The following is a 14422-nucleotide window of genomic DNA, read 5'->3' as shown; positions in this document are numbered from 1 at the left end:
GAGAGATTATGTCATAATAGCTTTAACAAAAGATTGAAAAAAAGAATCTTCACATTCAAAGTTGAAGGAACCACCCACAAGAGCTTCACCTTCGTGCCTTGATTAGCACAGCCCCTATTTTTCCTGCTCTTTTTCTCTCTTCCACAACCTCCCAATTTGGTTTGGTTCTTATCTTCTCTAAAAAAACACCCCAAATGTTGCCTATATTTGGGCTTAAAGACGCCCAAAAGAACGGCCCCATATGTAGGCTTGAAACAACTTTTCAAATATTACTCCTTTTGTACACAGTATTGAGGTGTCTGCAACACCAGTCCACTAATTTTCCTAAATTGCTGAAACACTTAGCATATTGAAATCTAACATAAATATTCTCTGCAAATCTTACAGCCCAAATTTGAATGTCAATAATTCATGAAACTTCATTGAATTTTCTGAATTATTCGTCTAAATAAGATAAAGATGTTCTTTGGTTGTTGTTTTACTGTTTGAATTTTCACTTTTGGACAACCTTTGGATCCGGAATCCTACTCAGTTTGGGTTAGTTGCAGTATCCAAATTCACAATGATTTATGGAGTTTCATGGTGTCCACAGCTGTATGCCGTGGTTTAAGGGTCATCCACAATTAGTCATTGACTAGTGTCTAGAATCGACCCACTCATCAAGAATCACATGTGGGCCTAAGGATGGATATTTGATAGGAAAATTGTTTGTCATGTGCCTTATTTTTAGTATTTGCGGAGAAATCATACAAGTCAAACGCGGCCCCTCTTTCAAATGATGAATGAACCCGAACACCACGATTAAGAGCTGGAATGGTCCCACTCTTGGATAAGAGAATGAGATCTCACAGTAGAATAGAAATGAGTTCCACTGGCATCAGACTTTGAGACGTATGGCCCCAAGCAAAGTGGAAGTTTCTCTTAAATAATTTGGCCAGTCTCCAAAAAAGACTTTGACTCCCAATCTTTTAGGTTATGTTTGGTTCTCAGAAAATTTGAGGAAAAATACAAAAGAAAGAAAATACAAAGAAAAAATAGAAGAAAAGAAAAAGTGAAGGAAAATAAAAAATGGATTAAAAGTTGATAAGTTATTTTTATTTTTTACTTAAAACTCATTTTATTTATTTTAACTCATTAATATAAAGATTAAATAATTTTAAAATACATAAGTTTTTAATTAGTTTTAATTATATTTGATTTTCTTTTATATTTTTCGTAAGACAACCAAACATGAAAAAATCATTTTCCTTTGCATTTTTTTTCTTTCCTTGGTATTTTCCAGGAACCAAACATAACCTTAATTCCCTTTAAACTCTTACCAAAAATCAGTCAATCATGGAAATGGTTATGTAGAGAAAGTATGTACTCCAAATTAGGTATAATGGCCAGCATCTGTTGTCCTTTGGTCATCATCCTCATTCTGATCGGTGGTGTTGGTTTTGCCCAAAGTGATGCAAGCAAGAATGAAAGCAGTCCTGTATTCTACCTTAATTCAAGTGTCCCTTTAACATGGTACAACAACGACTCAATCAAGATCAGGACTCCTGCTGATGGATCAAAAGTGAGAGTGGTCCTCTTGAGACAGCAGTCCATTAGTTTTGTGTGTGGATTCTACTGTGTTGGAGCCTGCAACTCCTACTTGTTCTCCATTGTTGCAGTTGGTGGTGGCAATTCAAGTGTGGTCTGGTCAGCAAATAGGGACTATCCGGTAAAAGAAAACGCGACACTGCAATTGACCGTAGATGGAGGGTTGGTGCTACAAGATTCGGATGGCGCCCAGGTGTGGTCAACCAATGGGTCTGGTAACTCCATTCTTGGAATGAATCTTACAGAAGCAGGGAACCTGGTTCTCCTAGGCAACAAAGGAGCCATAGTTTGGCAGTCTTTCGATCACCCTTCCGATGTGTTGCTCGTCAGGCAGCGCTTAAACGAGGGTCAAAAACTGATTGCAAGCTCCTCCGGTGACATTTGGAACCAGGGACAATACTATGCCACCCTGACTTCAGATGCTGGCTTTGCTGTTTTTATTGATGCAGATCAGGCTAAACCATTGATGTATTATAAGTTGGTGCCAGACAACAGGTCAAGCAACAGTACTGGATTAAATTATGCAGAGCTTCAACAACATGGATTCCTAGTGAACCTGGGAACATCCCAAGTAACATCTGGAAGGAATTCATATGAATATTCCGCTCAATCCGACGTCAAATATATGAGACTCGATTTTGATGGGCATCTAAGAATATATCAGCACAGCGACACAACAGGATTGAGGGTGATTGTTGATTTGATCACAGAAGATCTGGGTGACTGCCAGTATCCTCTCATATGTAGGGAATATGGTGTATGTAAGGCTGATCAATATTGTAGCTGTCCTGAAGGTGAAGACGGGGTTCAATATTTCCAAACAGATCTTGGTTGCTCTAGAATTACACCTTTGTCATGTGAACCTTCACTACATCATCTCCTGGAAGTGAAGAATGCTACCTACTTCAACACTATTGATTCAGATGCCGCATATCCAGGAATCAAGGATATGGACATGTGCAAGCAAGCCTGTCTGCAAAATTGTTCTTGTGGTGGAGCATTTTTCAGGTATGAGAACAATGTTTCGGACGGGTATTGTTTTATGCCATCTAAAATCTTGTCCATAAGAGAAGGGCATATACCAAACTACAATTTCACATCGGCAACATTTATCAAGGTACAGATTAACTTTGTGGCACCAAGTCTTGTGCCAGCAGCAAAAACTACAAGAGAGAACTTCCCACCAACTCCGTCTTCAGGAGATGGAGCAAATATAGCAGCAATAGTAGTAGGGGCTAGTATAGTCCCTCTCATCACATTTTGCCTTGTAGTAGTTACAATCCTGGCGACACTGAGGAGGACTAGCACAGTGGAGGAAGGGGAAGACTATACTATCGATCAAGTTCCAGGAATGCCTGTGAAGTTTCTGTATGAAGACCTTCGTGTGGCAACAGAGGATTTTAAGGAGAGAGTTGGTAGTGGAGGCTTTGGGTCTGTGTTCAAAGGGTTGCTAGCAGATGGCACTCGGATTGCAGTGAAGAGGTTGGACAGAATCGAGCAGGGGATGAGAGAGTTCTTGGCAGAAGTTAAGACTATAGGAAGTCTACACCATTTTAACCTTGTAAGACTGATTGGATTCTGTGCAGAAAAATCGAACAGGCTTTTAGTTTTCGAATATATGTGCAATGGATCTTTGGATAACTGGATTTTCTATGGTTGCCAGAGACCTTGTCTAGATTGGGAAACCCGAAAGAGGATTATACTTGACATAGCCAAAGGGTTGGCTTATCTTCATGAAGAATGCAGACATAGAATAGTTCATCTAGATATCAAGCCGCAGAACATTCTCCTGGATGAAAACTTCAATGCTAAGGTCTCTGATTTTGGGCTGTCTGAACTTATAGGCAGAGATGAAAGCCAAGTTTTCACCACAATGAGAGGAACTCCTGGGTATCTTGCTCCAGAGTGGAGCCAACCAAAAGTCACTGTGAAAGTTGACATCTATAGCTTTGGAATTGTTCTTCTTGAGATAGTCACTGGAAGGAGAAATGTGGATTGCACCCGGGAAGAATCTAATTCACAAATGCTCAGGGTTCTGCAGAAGAAAGCCGAGGAAGAAAGACTAATTGAGATTGTGGAAAATTTGGAGGAAATGAAAGATCATGGAGAAGTGGTGAGGATGATAAGGATTGGAGCATGGTGTTTGCAGGATGATCCCACAAGAAGGCCTCCTATGTCTGTGGTTGTGAAGGTTTTAGAGGGAGTGATGGAGGTGGACTCAAACATCATCTACAAGTTCATCCATGCAATGACTTCAACTTCTCCATCTGATGATAAAGTTTGTACAGAACCAGAGGCATCTGTCCTATCCAATCCAAGATAAAACTCCCTCAACCTCATCAGGTGAGTGAGTTTGATTCTGGTTTTTGAGATATTTTGTACATGCCTTCATCTGTAATTATCCTTTTATAATGGAGTATAGTCTTACTCTGATTAGGTTTTATACTTTGTGGGAAAGACCTCTCATCCTTCTCTTGAACTTTACTATTATCGATATATACTTTATGATCAAAAAAATAGAAGGGAAAGAACTCTTTTGTGCTTCTATACATCCAAAACCTGATTTTATGCATGTCAAATTCATTAAATCTGTAATAAGCTACTTAATTAGCTTCTGTCTCTTACATGATTCAAAAGCAAGATAAACACATTAGCAGTCGAGACGGGAATTCGAGTTAAATCACTTGGTTGTAAGAGCAAAAAATCATGTAATACCGTTATCTATCAAAGCCCAGTTCCATAGTTTCAGAAAATTAGAATGCCAACATTGATTTTGTGGTGCTTTTGCCCTCTAAAAATTCATTACTCCTGGGGTGGGTTCATTACTTTGAAACATCCACATCCATTGACATACTAATCTAACACTCCTCACTATAGAGCCTGATGGGTAGCCAACACAGATACCTTTTCTGCCCTCCAATTTTAGGGTGAGTTTGGTATATGGGAATAGGAATGGAAATATGATGAGAATGGAGGAGAATCACAATACCAAGTAAAAGAAAATAATCAAAATCCTAACAAGAGTGGGATTTAATTTTCATACTAATGAATTTTTTATCCTTATTCCTATTCTAAAAAACAATCCAAATACAATAATAAATGATAATGGAATTGATTTCCAATTTCCATTATGTATTCCAACGTTCCAAACAGAAGTTTGAACATCTTTTTCTCTCATACTTTCTGTAGGACTCAAAGCATTCCATTCCTTCCTACAGCACAAGCATTTTACAAGTCCTAAGAAAAATGGGATTATAGAAAACCAATCTGCACCATACTTTGCCAAAAAAGGCTTTGAACAGAATTTAATAAGAGAAACTGGTTGCAAGAGATTTAGACATAACAATATCCCAGTAAGCAAGACAAGGAACCAAAAGTATTTTCATTGACAATGGAAGAGGAGAAAATGTCTGACAAAAATAATATTCAAAAGAACAGTATATCAAGCAAATGATACATGATTTTTAAGTAAAATACCTCGACCTCGTCACAAAAATGCTGAAGAAAAGGAAAGATGACACCATCTCCTCATTACCCATCCCATGTGGCTGATGCAGTGTCACGAAGGTGAATTGTAACCAAAGGTCTGGGGGGCCTTAGTTGCAATGATGCAGGAACAAGAATGCCATACCAATTCTCCATGAATAAACAATATAGCTCCTGTTTAAAAGTAGACAAATATCTGGTTTTCTCTAGTGTGCCCCCAGAGTAATGATCCTAACATATTTAAAACTAAAAAAAGAATAAAGAATGAACATTGATTTTCAGTTTGAATTTTGATTCATTCAAGATTTCAACCAGTTTCAACAATTTTCCTGTGTAAAATTACAAGTATTTGGATGAAAGTTTGAAAACTTTAAAAAAGTTGTTGATCACTTTTCACTTCAACCGGGATAAGAACTGATGTTGACCAAATTTTAATACTCAGATCATGAGCTGCCTCTGTTATTCCCACTGTATACTCCATGCCACCAGTATTTTTCACTGTCAGAATTGGGAAAGCAAAATAGTAGGCCTAAGAATCTCTTCCAACAGACTTTTCAGGTTCACTTCCTCTTCCACTTCTTCTAAATTTGCTTCATGGAGAACAAACTACAGTTCTTTCCCTTTTGTCAGAAACTAAATTATCAGGAAAAGTAAAAAAAAAAAAAAATTGAACTATAAAGGAAGAGAAAGAAAATAAATAAGAGCAAGGGAAGGGAACAAAGAACAGCAAAGGAAAACCTATAATAACCCTGTAACCTCACCCACCACCCCAGATGTGTAAAGCCTCCAACAACTCTAGAATTTATGTTCTGTTGAAGATTGGAATCCAACTTGTATAAGAAGAAACCTGACAGCCTTCAAGGGGAGACCTGAGTTTCTTCTTCAGAGGATGGTCCAGAATCAGAGGCTTCAGCAAGTGACTCAAGCATGCATATCACTTCGCTTGCGTCATCCAAATAATATTTAGCTTTGCTGGGCTTTTGCCCTACCGTGCATGCAAACAATGAAGTGTTGGCAGAAAGAATATTTGTTGACATTGCACTACCAATTATTTCAAACATGTCCTCATCAGATCTGTCATCTCCAATACAAAGCAAAAAATCAGCTTGTTTTCCATTTTCAGTCATTGTGGTGAAGATCTTTTCTGCAGCTAGGCCTTTGCTAACTCCCTGGAAAACATATCCAAACCTAGTTAAGTACTACATCAAATGGATCATCACATACTAGGGATTGATATCTCCCATAGATGGGGCAGAAAATATAGAGGGAAAGTGAACTCTTCACACAAAAAAAATAATTCTTTTTTTTAAAAAAAAAAAACTAAATATTAGAGATTCCTTATCAGAAACTATGCTGGCCATCATAATCATTATGACAAAGAAAGATGAACGTTTTCAAACAGGTCCCCCAAAAAGGAAAAAGAAAAAAGGAAAGAAAGAAATTTGAATATCCATACCACTCTGGAAGTTGGAAACAGATAAAGAAAATGAGATTTGAAAATCAGTTGCTTAGAATTGAGACTTCGGAGGGAAAAGACCATTAGGAACAAGTATTGGAAATAATTTGGATTTAAGAATAACTTTATGTGTGTGTGTGTGTATCTTTTTATTACATATTTATGCAAATGTATCAAACTTCATTTAGATCAGAATTATTTCTACTTTTTCTTTTTCAGAGTCGAATTATGGATGAAATTGAAATGCACGATATGTACCTGAGGCTTAACTTCTACAATAAAATGACCACTTTTGACAGCAACAGGTTCATTTGCTAATACACTCTCTAGATGATCCAACATTTCCTTTGCCTGAGAGGATCCAAAGCCTGGGTCCGCATCCCCATATTGCCAAACCAGAGCACTCTCTTTACTTTCAATGGAAGACCCATCAGTAGTCTCAGTGTACAACTTCATCACAGGTTCAGCAATTTGCTTCCACCCAAAATCAGAACTCTGACCACAGGTTTCCCATTCTTTATCTTGTGACCACCTGAGGTATTGCATAAAGAAAATATATGAAACCCAATAGTTGCATAATGAAGCAAATAAACTTCTCATTTGGAAACCTCCTATTATTAGATATTATAGGAAAATAGTAGGACAATGAACCCCTCAATTTAGGACTGTACAAAATCAAACAGTAATTTAAATGATGTTGCCTAGAAAGTGGCCAGAGAGAGAAAGAGAAGAAAGAACACATACCTTAAGAAGTAACCATGTTCTGCTGCAAGTCCAAGCTTCCTGCAGGGGGAAAACCACTGGCTTAAGTTATCCCTTCCTCTTCCACTGACAATAAAAACTGTATTTTTCTTGTCCCAGCAAAGTGTGTTTAGAATTGAAATAACCTCCTGACTTGGAGCCTTGTTGATGGAATTTTGGGGCATCACAGTGCCATCATAGTCCAACAGTATGGCCCTACTCTTAGCCCTACAGTAGGCCGAAACAATAGCCTCCATTGAAAGCTTTCTAAAATTAGGATCAAGTGCTACAACTCTGAACCCAAAACTTAAACCAATTCCCCAGCATCTTCTCCTAAAGTGCTCTGAGCAGGTTCTCTCCATATCTTGCAAGAAGCTTCGTGACCAATAAGCCACATCATGGGTGCTAACATACCGAAAATGCTTCTCATGTCGCAGGAGTTGCTCTGATTGAGACATTGAAATAGCTTCATTCATTGCCTCAGCAGTTGCTTCGACATTCCATGGATTCACACGGATAGCCCCACTAAGTGAAGGAGAGCATCCAATAAATTCTGATAGCACTAGCATGCTCTTCTTGGGCCCACTCAAATCCGAACTTGATTCAGAATCATCTGTTCCTTGTCTACAAACAATGTATTCATACGGAGTAAGGTTCATCCCATCCCTGACAGCCGTGACAACAACACACTCAGCAATACTGTAATAGGCAATTCTCTCACTGATTGAAACTGGTCTGTCAACAAAAACTATTGGTTCATACCCGGGCTCCCCAAATTCTTCATTGATTCTTCTGCAGTTTTCCCTTATTTCAGCTTGTATTTCCTCTAAATCTGCTCCTTTACCTCTTGCAGGGTTTGCAATCTGAACCAACACGGCCTTTCCTTGCCACTTTGAGTGTTGCTGAAGCAACTGTTCCATTGCCAATAGCTTCAAATTAATACCTTTAAAAATGTCCATATCATCAACACCAAGCAACACCGTTTTCCCTTCAAACTGCTGCTTGAGCTCTCCTACCTTCTTCTCCTTATCTGCAAGCTTCATCACTGAAGCAATCCGGCCCATATGAATCCCAACAGGCATAATCTTGATCCCCACAGTCCTTCCATAATATTCCAACCCTATATAGCCCCTCTTTGACTGATACTCCAAACCCAACATCCGACTGCAACAAGAAAGGAAATGCCGAGCATAATCAAATGTGTGGAAACCAATAAGGTCTGAGTTAAGCAAAGCCTTAAGAATTTCTTCTCTGACAGGAAGAGTCCTGTAAATCTCTGAAGATGGAAATGGACTATGAAGAAAAAACCCCATTCTTAACTGGTTAAAGTGCCTCCTCAAGAAAGTTGGCAATACCATCAAATGGTAATCATGAATCCAAACATAATCATCATCTGGGTTTATCACCTCAATAACCTTTTGTGAGAATAACTTATTTGCCGACACATATGCTTCCCACATAGACCGATCAAACCGACCTCCATGATCAGCTGAAAATGGCAACATGTAATGGAAAAGCGGCCATAACAACTTCTTGCAGAATCCATGATAGAATTTCTCTAAAACATCATGAGGCAGAAAAGTAGGGACACATTTGAATGTCTCCAACAGAATCTGGGATACTTCCTCTTGTTCCTCCAAGTCAACATCAACCCTCAATGACCCAACATACAGAACTTCCATGTCTTCTGGCAAACCCTCCTTAAGTTGCAGAAGCAATGAGTCTTCATTCCAACTAAAAACCCAGCCTCTATCATCTGCTCTTCGGTTAGCTTTCACAGGCAACTGGTTTGCCACTATAATCAACCGATCTTGAGCAACTGAAGAGGGGTTATCAGACGACACACTATTAGCCTGATCATCATCAAGTTCATACACATTGCCCGGAACCGTCATTACCCTCGGAAGCCGCTTCCGTTCTCGACCGATTGCCGGAAAATTCCCAGTAGCTAAATCTAAAAGATTGGTATACGATCTTGACATCATTTTTACACCAGCCTCAAAAGCCCAAGATTCTTTTTCTTTTTAAATGGACAATTTCACCCAATCTGCAGAACCACAAAACAATCAAAACCCTAACCCTAGACATCACAATCAGATCCAAGAAACCTACAACATTGATAGACTACACAATGCAATGAAAATCAGACAAAACCACTGCACAACCTCAAAATCAAAATGACACCCACTAATTGTAATTATAAAACCAACTGATCCACTCAACACCCAGATTCTATCATCTATAAAAGAAAAAAACCAGATTTGATGGAATTCAAATCAACAGAAATGAAAAATGTGAAGGAATTGGAAATTGAAACTCACCTCTGTTTCTGAATCAATGAACAATTGAATCTTCTCTTGTTAAAGCTTTGATCTTTAGAGTCAAATGCATGTCAATTCTTGGGCTGGTAAATTTGTAGAACAAAAAAAAAAAAAACCATTTAGGGTTCGTTCTTTATATAAACATAAAATCATCTCTCAATTTGTACTAGGAAAGTCAGGGATGAATATTCAGAGAATAATATTATTCATATTAATTATGTAAATTAATTAAAAAATATTATTTTTCTAATTTGAAACGTGGCAAAATGAAGGATGTGATAACATTACCTCCTGACACGGTGGGTTTGCTCTGCAAACCAAAATAAAATCAAAATTTAAATTTAAAAATTAAAAATTAAAAATAATACCTTTACCATCATTTAAAAATCATGTTTAAAAATTTTTAAATCTGAAATTGTAAAATAAAAAAAAAAATTTATATCATAATTTAATTTTAAAAAATTTTAAAATCATTACCTATATCGATTTTATAATTTTAAAAATAAAAAATAAAAAATAGATCAATCAAAACAATTATCTTCTTTTAATTTTTAGATAAGATCATTCACATATTTTTGTTGTCGTGGATAATGTAAAATATAATAAATTTTAATTTTTTTAATTTTTAAATACACATGTTTTAATTATTTAATTTCAAATAATTAAATATTTTTTTTTTGTTTTTTTATATAATTATAGGGTTGTTTTGGTGTTTACTACAAGTATAGACAATATCTTATATTTTATTTTTATTTTTAAAATCTTAATTATTTAATTAAATATTAATGTAATCCAAAATGAAAGCATTTTCCAGGGTGTTGCGGTGGGTGAGCGAATCAATGCCTTATAAGAAAGAGGATAAGGCAGTGCCAGCGGGCTTTGCACAAGTGCCAACTGGCGCCACGCGGTGAACAGCACGCGCGTGCACGTTCTAGCTGAGAATCTGCCACGTGACACATCGGAGTACGGATCCAGAGAGGCTAACCGCGTCAACCCTCGGGAGGCGTGAGTACGGAAGGACCAATCAGGAGTTGCTGCCTGGGTAGGGCCAGTTGCTATTGTCAGCTTGTGGATGAAACGTGGACCAATGGCAGACAGGGCTGCGGATAAGCCGCGAGTCCAGCAGATCACTGGTTGTGAGGCTTCTCAGCTTCCTACCCTCTACTTTTCGGCAAAATATCTACCATACTCCACGTGTTTTCTACTCCATGAATGTTCCACCCTCTACCCACATTTTTCTTTTTCTTTTTCTTTTTTTTTTTTCAAATCTATCAAAGACATTTTTTTTCAAAATTGTCACACAAGGAAAACGTTGTTGGATGTTAATTTCAAAAACCTAATATTATTATTATAAAAAATTTATTAAATATGAATAATCTTTTTCATAATTCAAAATATAATTTTATAAGAAAATATTATTAAATAAAATTAATCAAATCAACATAAAACTTCTTATCATTTAACTCATAAAAAATAAAATAAAATAAAACCTTTAATTCAAAACCATAAGTATACATCTTAATCATGCCTTTTAAAACCATAAGAATCTTTTTGGGTTTATAACAAATAATATCTATATAATTAAAGACAAGTCGAGAGAAAATTTCGAACGTTATATAAGTATATATTCTTTTTAATTCTATAGACCTATGTTTTAAAGTCCTAAGGGTTTGGATTCAATGTATAGATAATATCTATACGATTAGGTGTATATAAATACAAATATATTATCATTATTATTATTGACTTTCTAAGTTTGGAGATGAATCTATTTAAAAAAATATTTTAATAGAAAAAAAAATTAATACCTTCAAATCATCCAATAATGGAATTTTTTATTTTATATTTTGTTATCCATAAAAAAAAATTTGAAACAAAAAATAAAAAGGATAAACTTTCCTTTAATTAATGAAAATAAATGGGAGAAAAATAAAATGAGCATGTAAATAACCTTACAATCAATATTTCCATAAGAAATATTTTAAAATTAATTTGACTTTAGTCAATAATTAAAATTGGATCTAAGAAGTAAAAACAATGGTTACTCTAAATTGCCATATTTACCTCACAAAATTCTTACATGTATCACATTTATGATACATGTAATAGCCAATATCATTAAAACCACTTATTTATATTCAAAAATATCAAATATTTTAAACTATATATTATGTCATTCAACCTCATTTTCTATTAAAAAGATAATAAATTCGTATGGATGAAATAAAATTCCCAACATTTATTTCATCATCCATAATTTTAATATTGAAAAAATTCAATGTAACCATAAAAATAAAAGTAGAAAACAAAATAATCCAAATTATTAACTAAGACTACGTTTGGTTCCAAAAAGTATTAAGAAAGGGAAAAATGTGTTAAGAAAATGATTTTTTTTATATTAGATTTCACTATAAAAAAAAAATCAAATATAATTTAAATCAGTCAAAACTTTATATTAGGAGTGTAAATGAATTGAACCAATATAGTCAATTTATATATAATAAAAACCGAACGAGCTAAATTTGAAATGAAAAACTGAACCAAATCAAGTTTTTTAAAGTCGGTTTGGTTTAATTTTTGTGTATAAGTTTTGTCTCAACTTAATAGCCTTTTTTTATCCTTAGCCCAATTTTAGATTTGTTTATATTTCAAACCCAAAACCTACTAATTTGAGTTTATATTATTTTTTAAATCTAATTTGTTTTTATATTAACTCACATCAACTTAAATTTGATGTTAAAAGTACATTACATGCATTTAAAATTAATATGATTATAATATAAAACAATGACTTACTTTAATAGAATCTAATATAAAAAAAATACTTATTAAATATTAAACAATTATATATAAGTTTTGAAATGCAGATTTAATTCAATTTATATCGATTAGGAAATAAGAAAATTGAAAACCGAATCAACAAAGGCAATTGTGGACCCCATATTTTGCACATGCATCCCCACTTAATGGCGCGGCTTGCTTTTTATTTATTTATGAAAATTTCGATTTTTTGAAAAAGACTTGGAGTCGTCACTTATTTTTATTTTATTTTTAAAGGGAAAAACAAAATAAGAAAGAAAAACTTTAAGTATGACTCCCGAAAGAAAAACAAGTCTATGAAAAACCAAAGTCGGGTTCGGGGTTAGGTTACCTATTGGGAAGGTACGGTGGTGAGTCGTAGCACCCTTCTAAGCCCTATAAAGGTCTTTACTAAATAAGGTGAAACAAGTGTGACAATTGATAAAGAAATCAATGGATACTAGTGAAATGATCAAATAATAAAACGAATCACGCATAAAAATAAGCAAAGTGGAAGTGAGATCATACCTTAGCAGCAAGTAATAGTACATCATCATGGAAACAAAGTTAGTTCAAGTACAAAATTATCACATGCATATCAAATAGCAAGACAAAGATCAGACAATATTCATTTAGCATAACAATGGACAATAATAAAGAAATACTCATATGTAGGGCCCCCACCAAAGCCCAATTGATTTTGCATGAATTAATCCCACAAATTCCATTATTTTGGAATTATGAAAATTGTTTTCATGCTTATTAAAAATCAAGGAAATCGGAAAACCATTTTAAAATCAAGGAAAACTTGCAAAAGTGCTTACTTGAAAGGAAATGTAGGAAGTTTATTTAAAAATTGGATTTTTAGTGACTTAAAACCCTAATGACGGATGAAAAGTGGTAGAATTAAAAAATATTTGAAAACTAGAGTGGAATTAAAATTATTTGAAAGAAAACTAGAGTTTTGAAAATTATTTGAAAATTGAAATCTTAAAAAATGGAATTTAAAAAAAAAATTGAAAATGGGAGTTTTGAAAATTAAATTTGAAATTTTGAATTTTGAAAAATTATTTGAAAATGAGAGTTTTGAAAATTAAATTTGAAAATTGGAATTTTGAAAAATTATTTGAAAATGAAAGTTTTGAAATTTGGAATTTTGAAGAATTGTTTGAGAATGGAATTTTGGAAAATTAAATTTGAAAATTAGAATTTTGAAAAATTATTTGAAGAAAAAAATTTTAGAGAATTATTTGAGAACGGGATTTCTTAAGAATTAAATTTGAAAATTAGAATTTTGGAAAATTACTTGAAAATGGAAGTTTTGAAAATTAGATTTGAAAATCGGAATTTTGGAAAATTATTTGAAAATGGAAGTTTTGAAAATTATTTGAAAATTGAAGTTTTGAAAATTATAATTTTGAAAAGTTGTTTGAGAATTAGATTTCTTAAAAATTAAATTTGAAAATTCGAATTTTGGAAAATTATTTGAGAATGAAAGTTTTGAAAATTGGAATTTTGAAGAATTGTTTGAGAATTGAATTTCTTAAAAATTTAAATTTGAAAATTGGAATTTTGAAAATTAAATTTGAGAATCGGAGTTTTGAAAATTCTTTGAAAATTGGAGTTGTGAAAATTATTAGAAAATTGGAGTTGTGAAAATTATTAGAAAATTGAAGTTTAGAAAATTATTCGAAAATTGTAGTTTTGAAAATTATTTGAAAATTGGAGTTTCGAAAATTATTTGAAAATTGAAGTTTTGGAAATTATTTGAAAATTGAAATTTTGAAGATTAAATTTGGAAGTTAGAGTTTTGAAAATTACTTGGAAAATAGAGTTGTGAAAATTATTTGAAAATTGGAGTTTTGAAAATTGAAATTTTGAAGATTAAATCTAGAAATTGAAGTTTTGAAAATTGAAATTTTGAATATTAAATTTGGAAATTTAAGTTTTGAAAATTATTCGAAAATTAGAGTTTTGAAAATCACTTGGAAATTAGAGTTTTTCGAAAATTAAATCTAAAAATTGGAATTTT

The 14422-nt window shown here is 33.9% G+C and overlaps 2 protein-coding genes across 2 annotated transcripts; one reads left to right on the top strand and one right to left on the bottom strand.

Moving 5' to 3' along the window:
* The first annotated feature begins 1349 nt into the window (after window positions 1-1349).
* Window positions 1350-4134, top strand: LOC117926302 (G-type lectin S-receptor-like serine/threonine-protein kinase SD2-5). The gene has a single exon (XM_034845391.1). It carries the CDS (start codon window positions 1361-1363, stop codon window positions 3908-3910), a length of 2550 nt encoding a protein of 849 aa, XP_034701282.1. The 5' UTR covers window positions 1350-1360; the 3' UTR covers window positions 3911-4134.
* Window positions 4135-4954: 820 nt separating this feature from the next.
* On the bottom strand, window positions 4955-9717 carry LOC117927096 (probable alpha,alpha-trehalose-phosphate synthase [UDP-forming] 7). Its single transcript, XM_034846503.1, has 4 exons — window positions 9592-9717; window positions 7274-9317; window positions 6788-7061; window positions 4955-6242 (listed from the first exon to the last, which is right to left on the bottom strand). The coding sequence occupies exons 2-4, from the start codon at window positions 9253-9255 to the stop codon at window positions 5931-5933; spliced, it is 2568 nt and encodes an 855-aa protein (XP_034702394.1). The 5' UTR covers window positions 9256-9317; window positions 9592-9717; the 3' UTR covers window positions 4955-5930.
* Between the last annotated feature and the right edge of the window lie 4705 nt (window positions 9718-14422).

This window comes from Vitis riparia, chromosome 12 (assembly GCF_004353265.1).
Source record: "Vitis riparia cultivar Riparia Gloire de Montpellier isolate 1030 chromosome 12, EGFV_Vit.rip_1.0, whole genome shotgun sequence".
NCBI lineage: Eukaryota > Viridiplantae > Streptophyta > Magnoliopsida > Vitales > Vitaceae > Vitis > Vitis riparia.
Note: the sequence above shows the minus strand (reverse complement) of the source record. Positions and strands in the feature narration are given on the sequence as shown.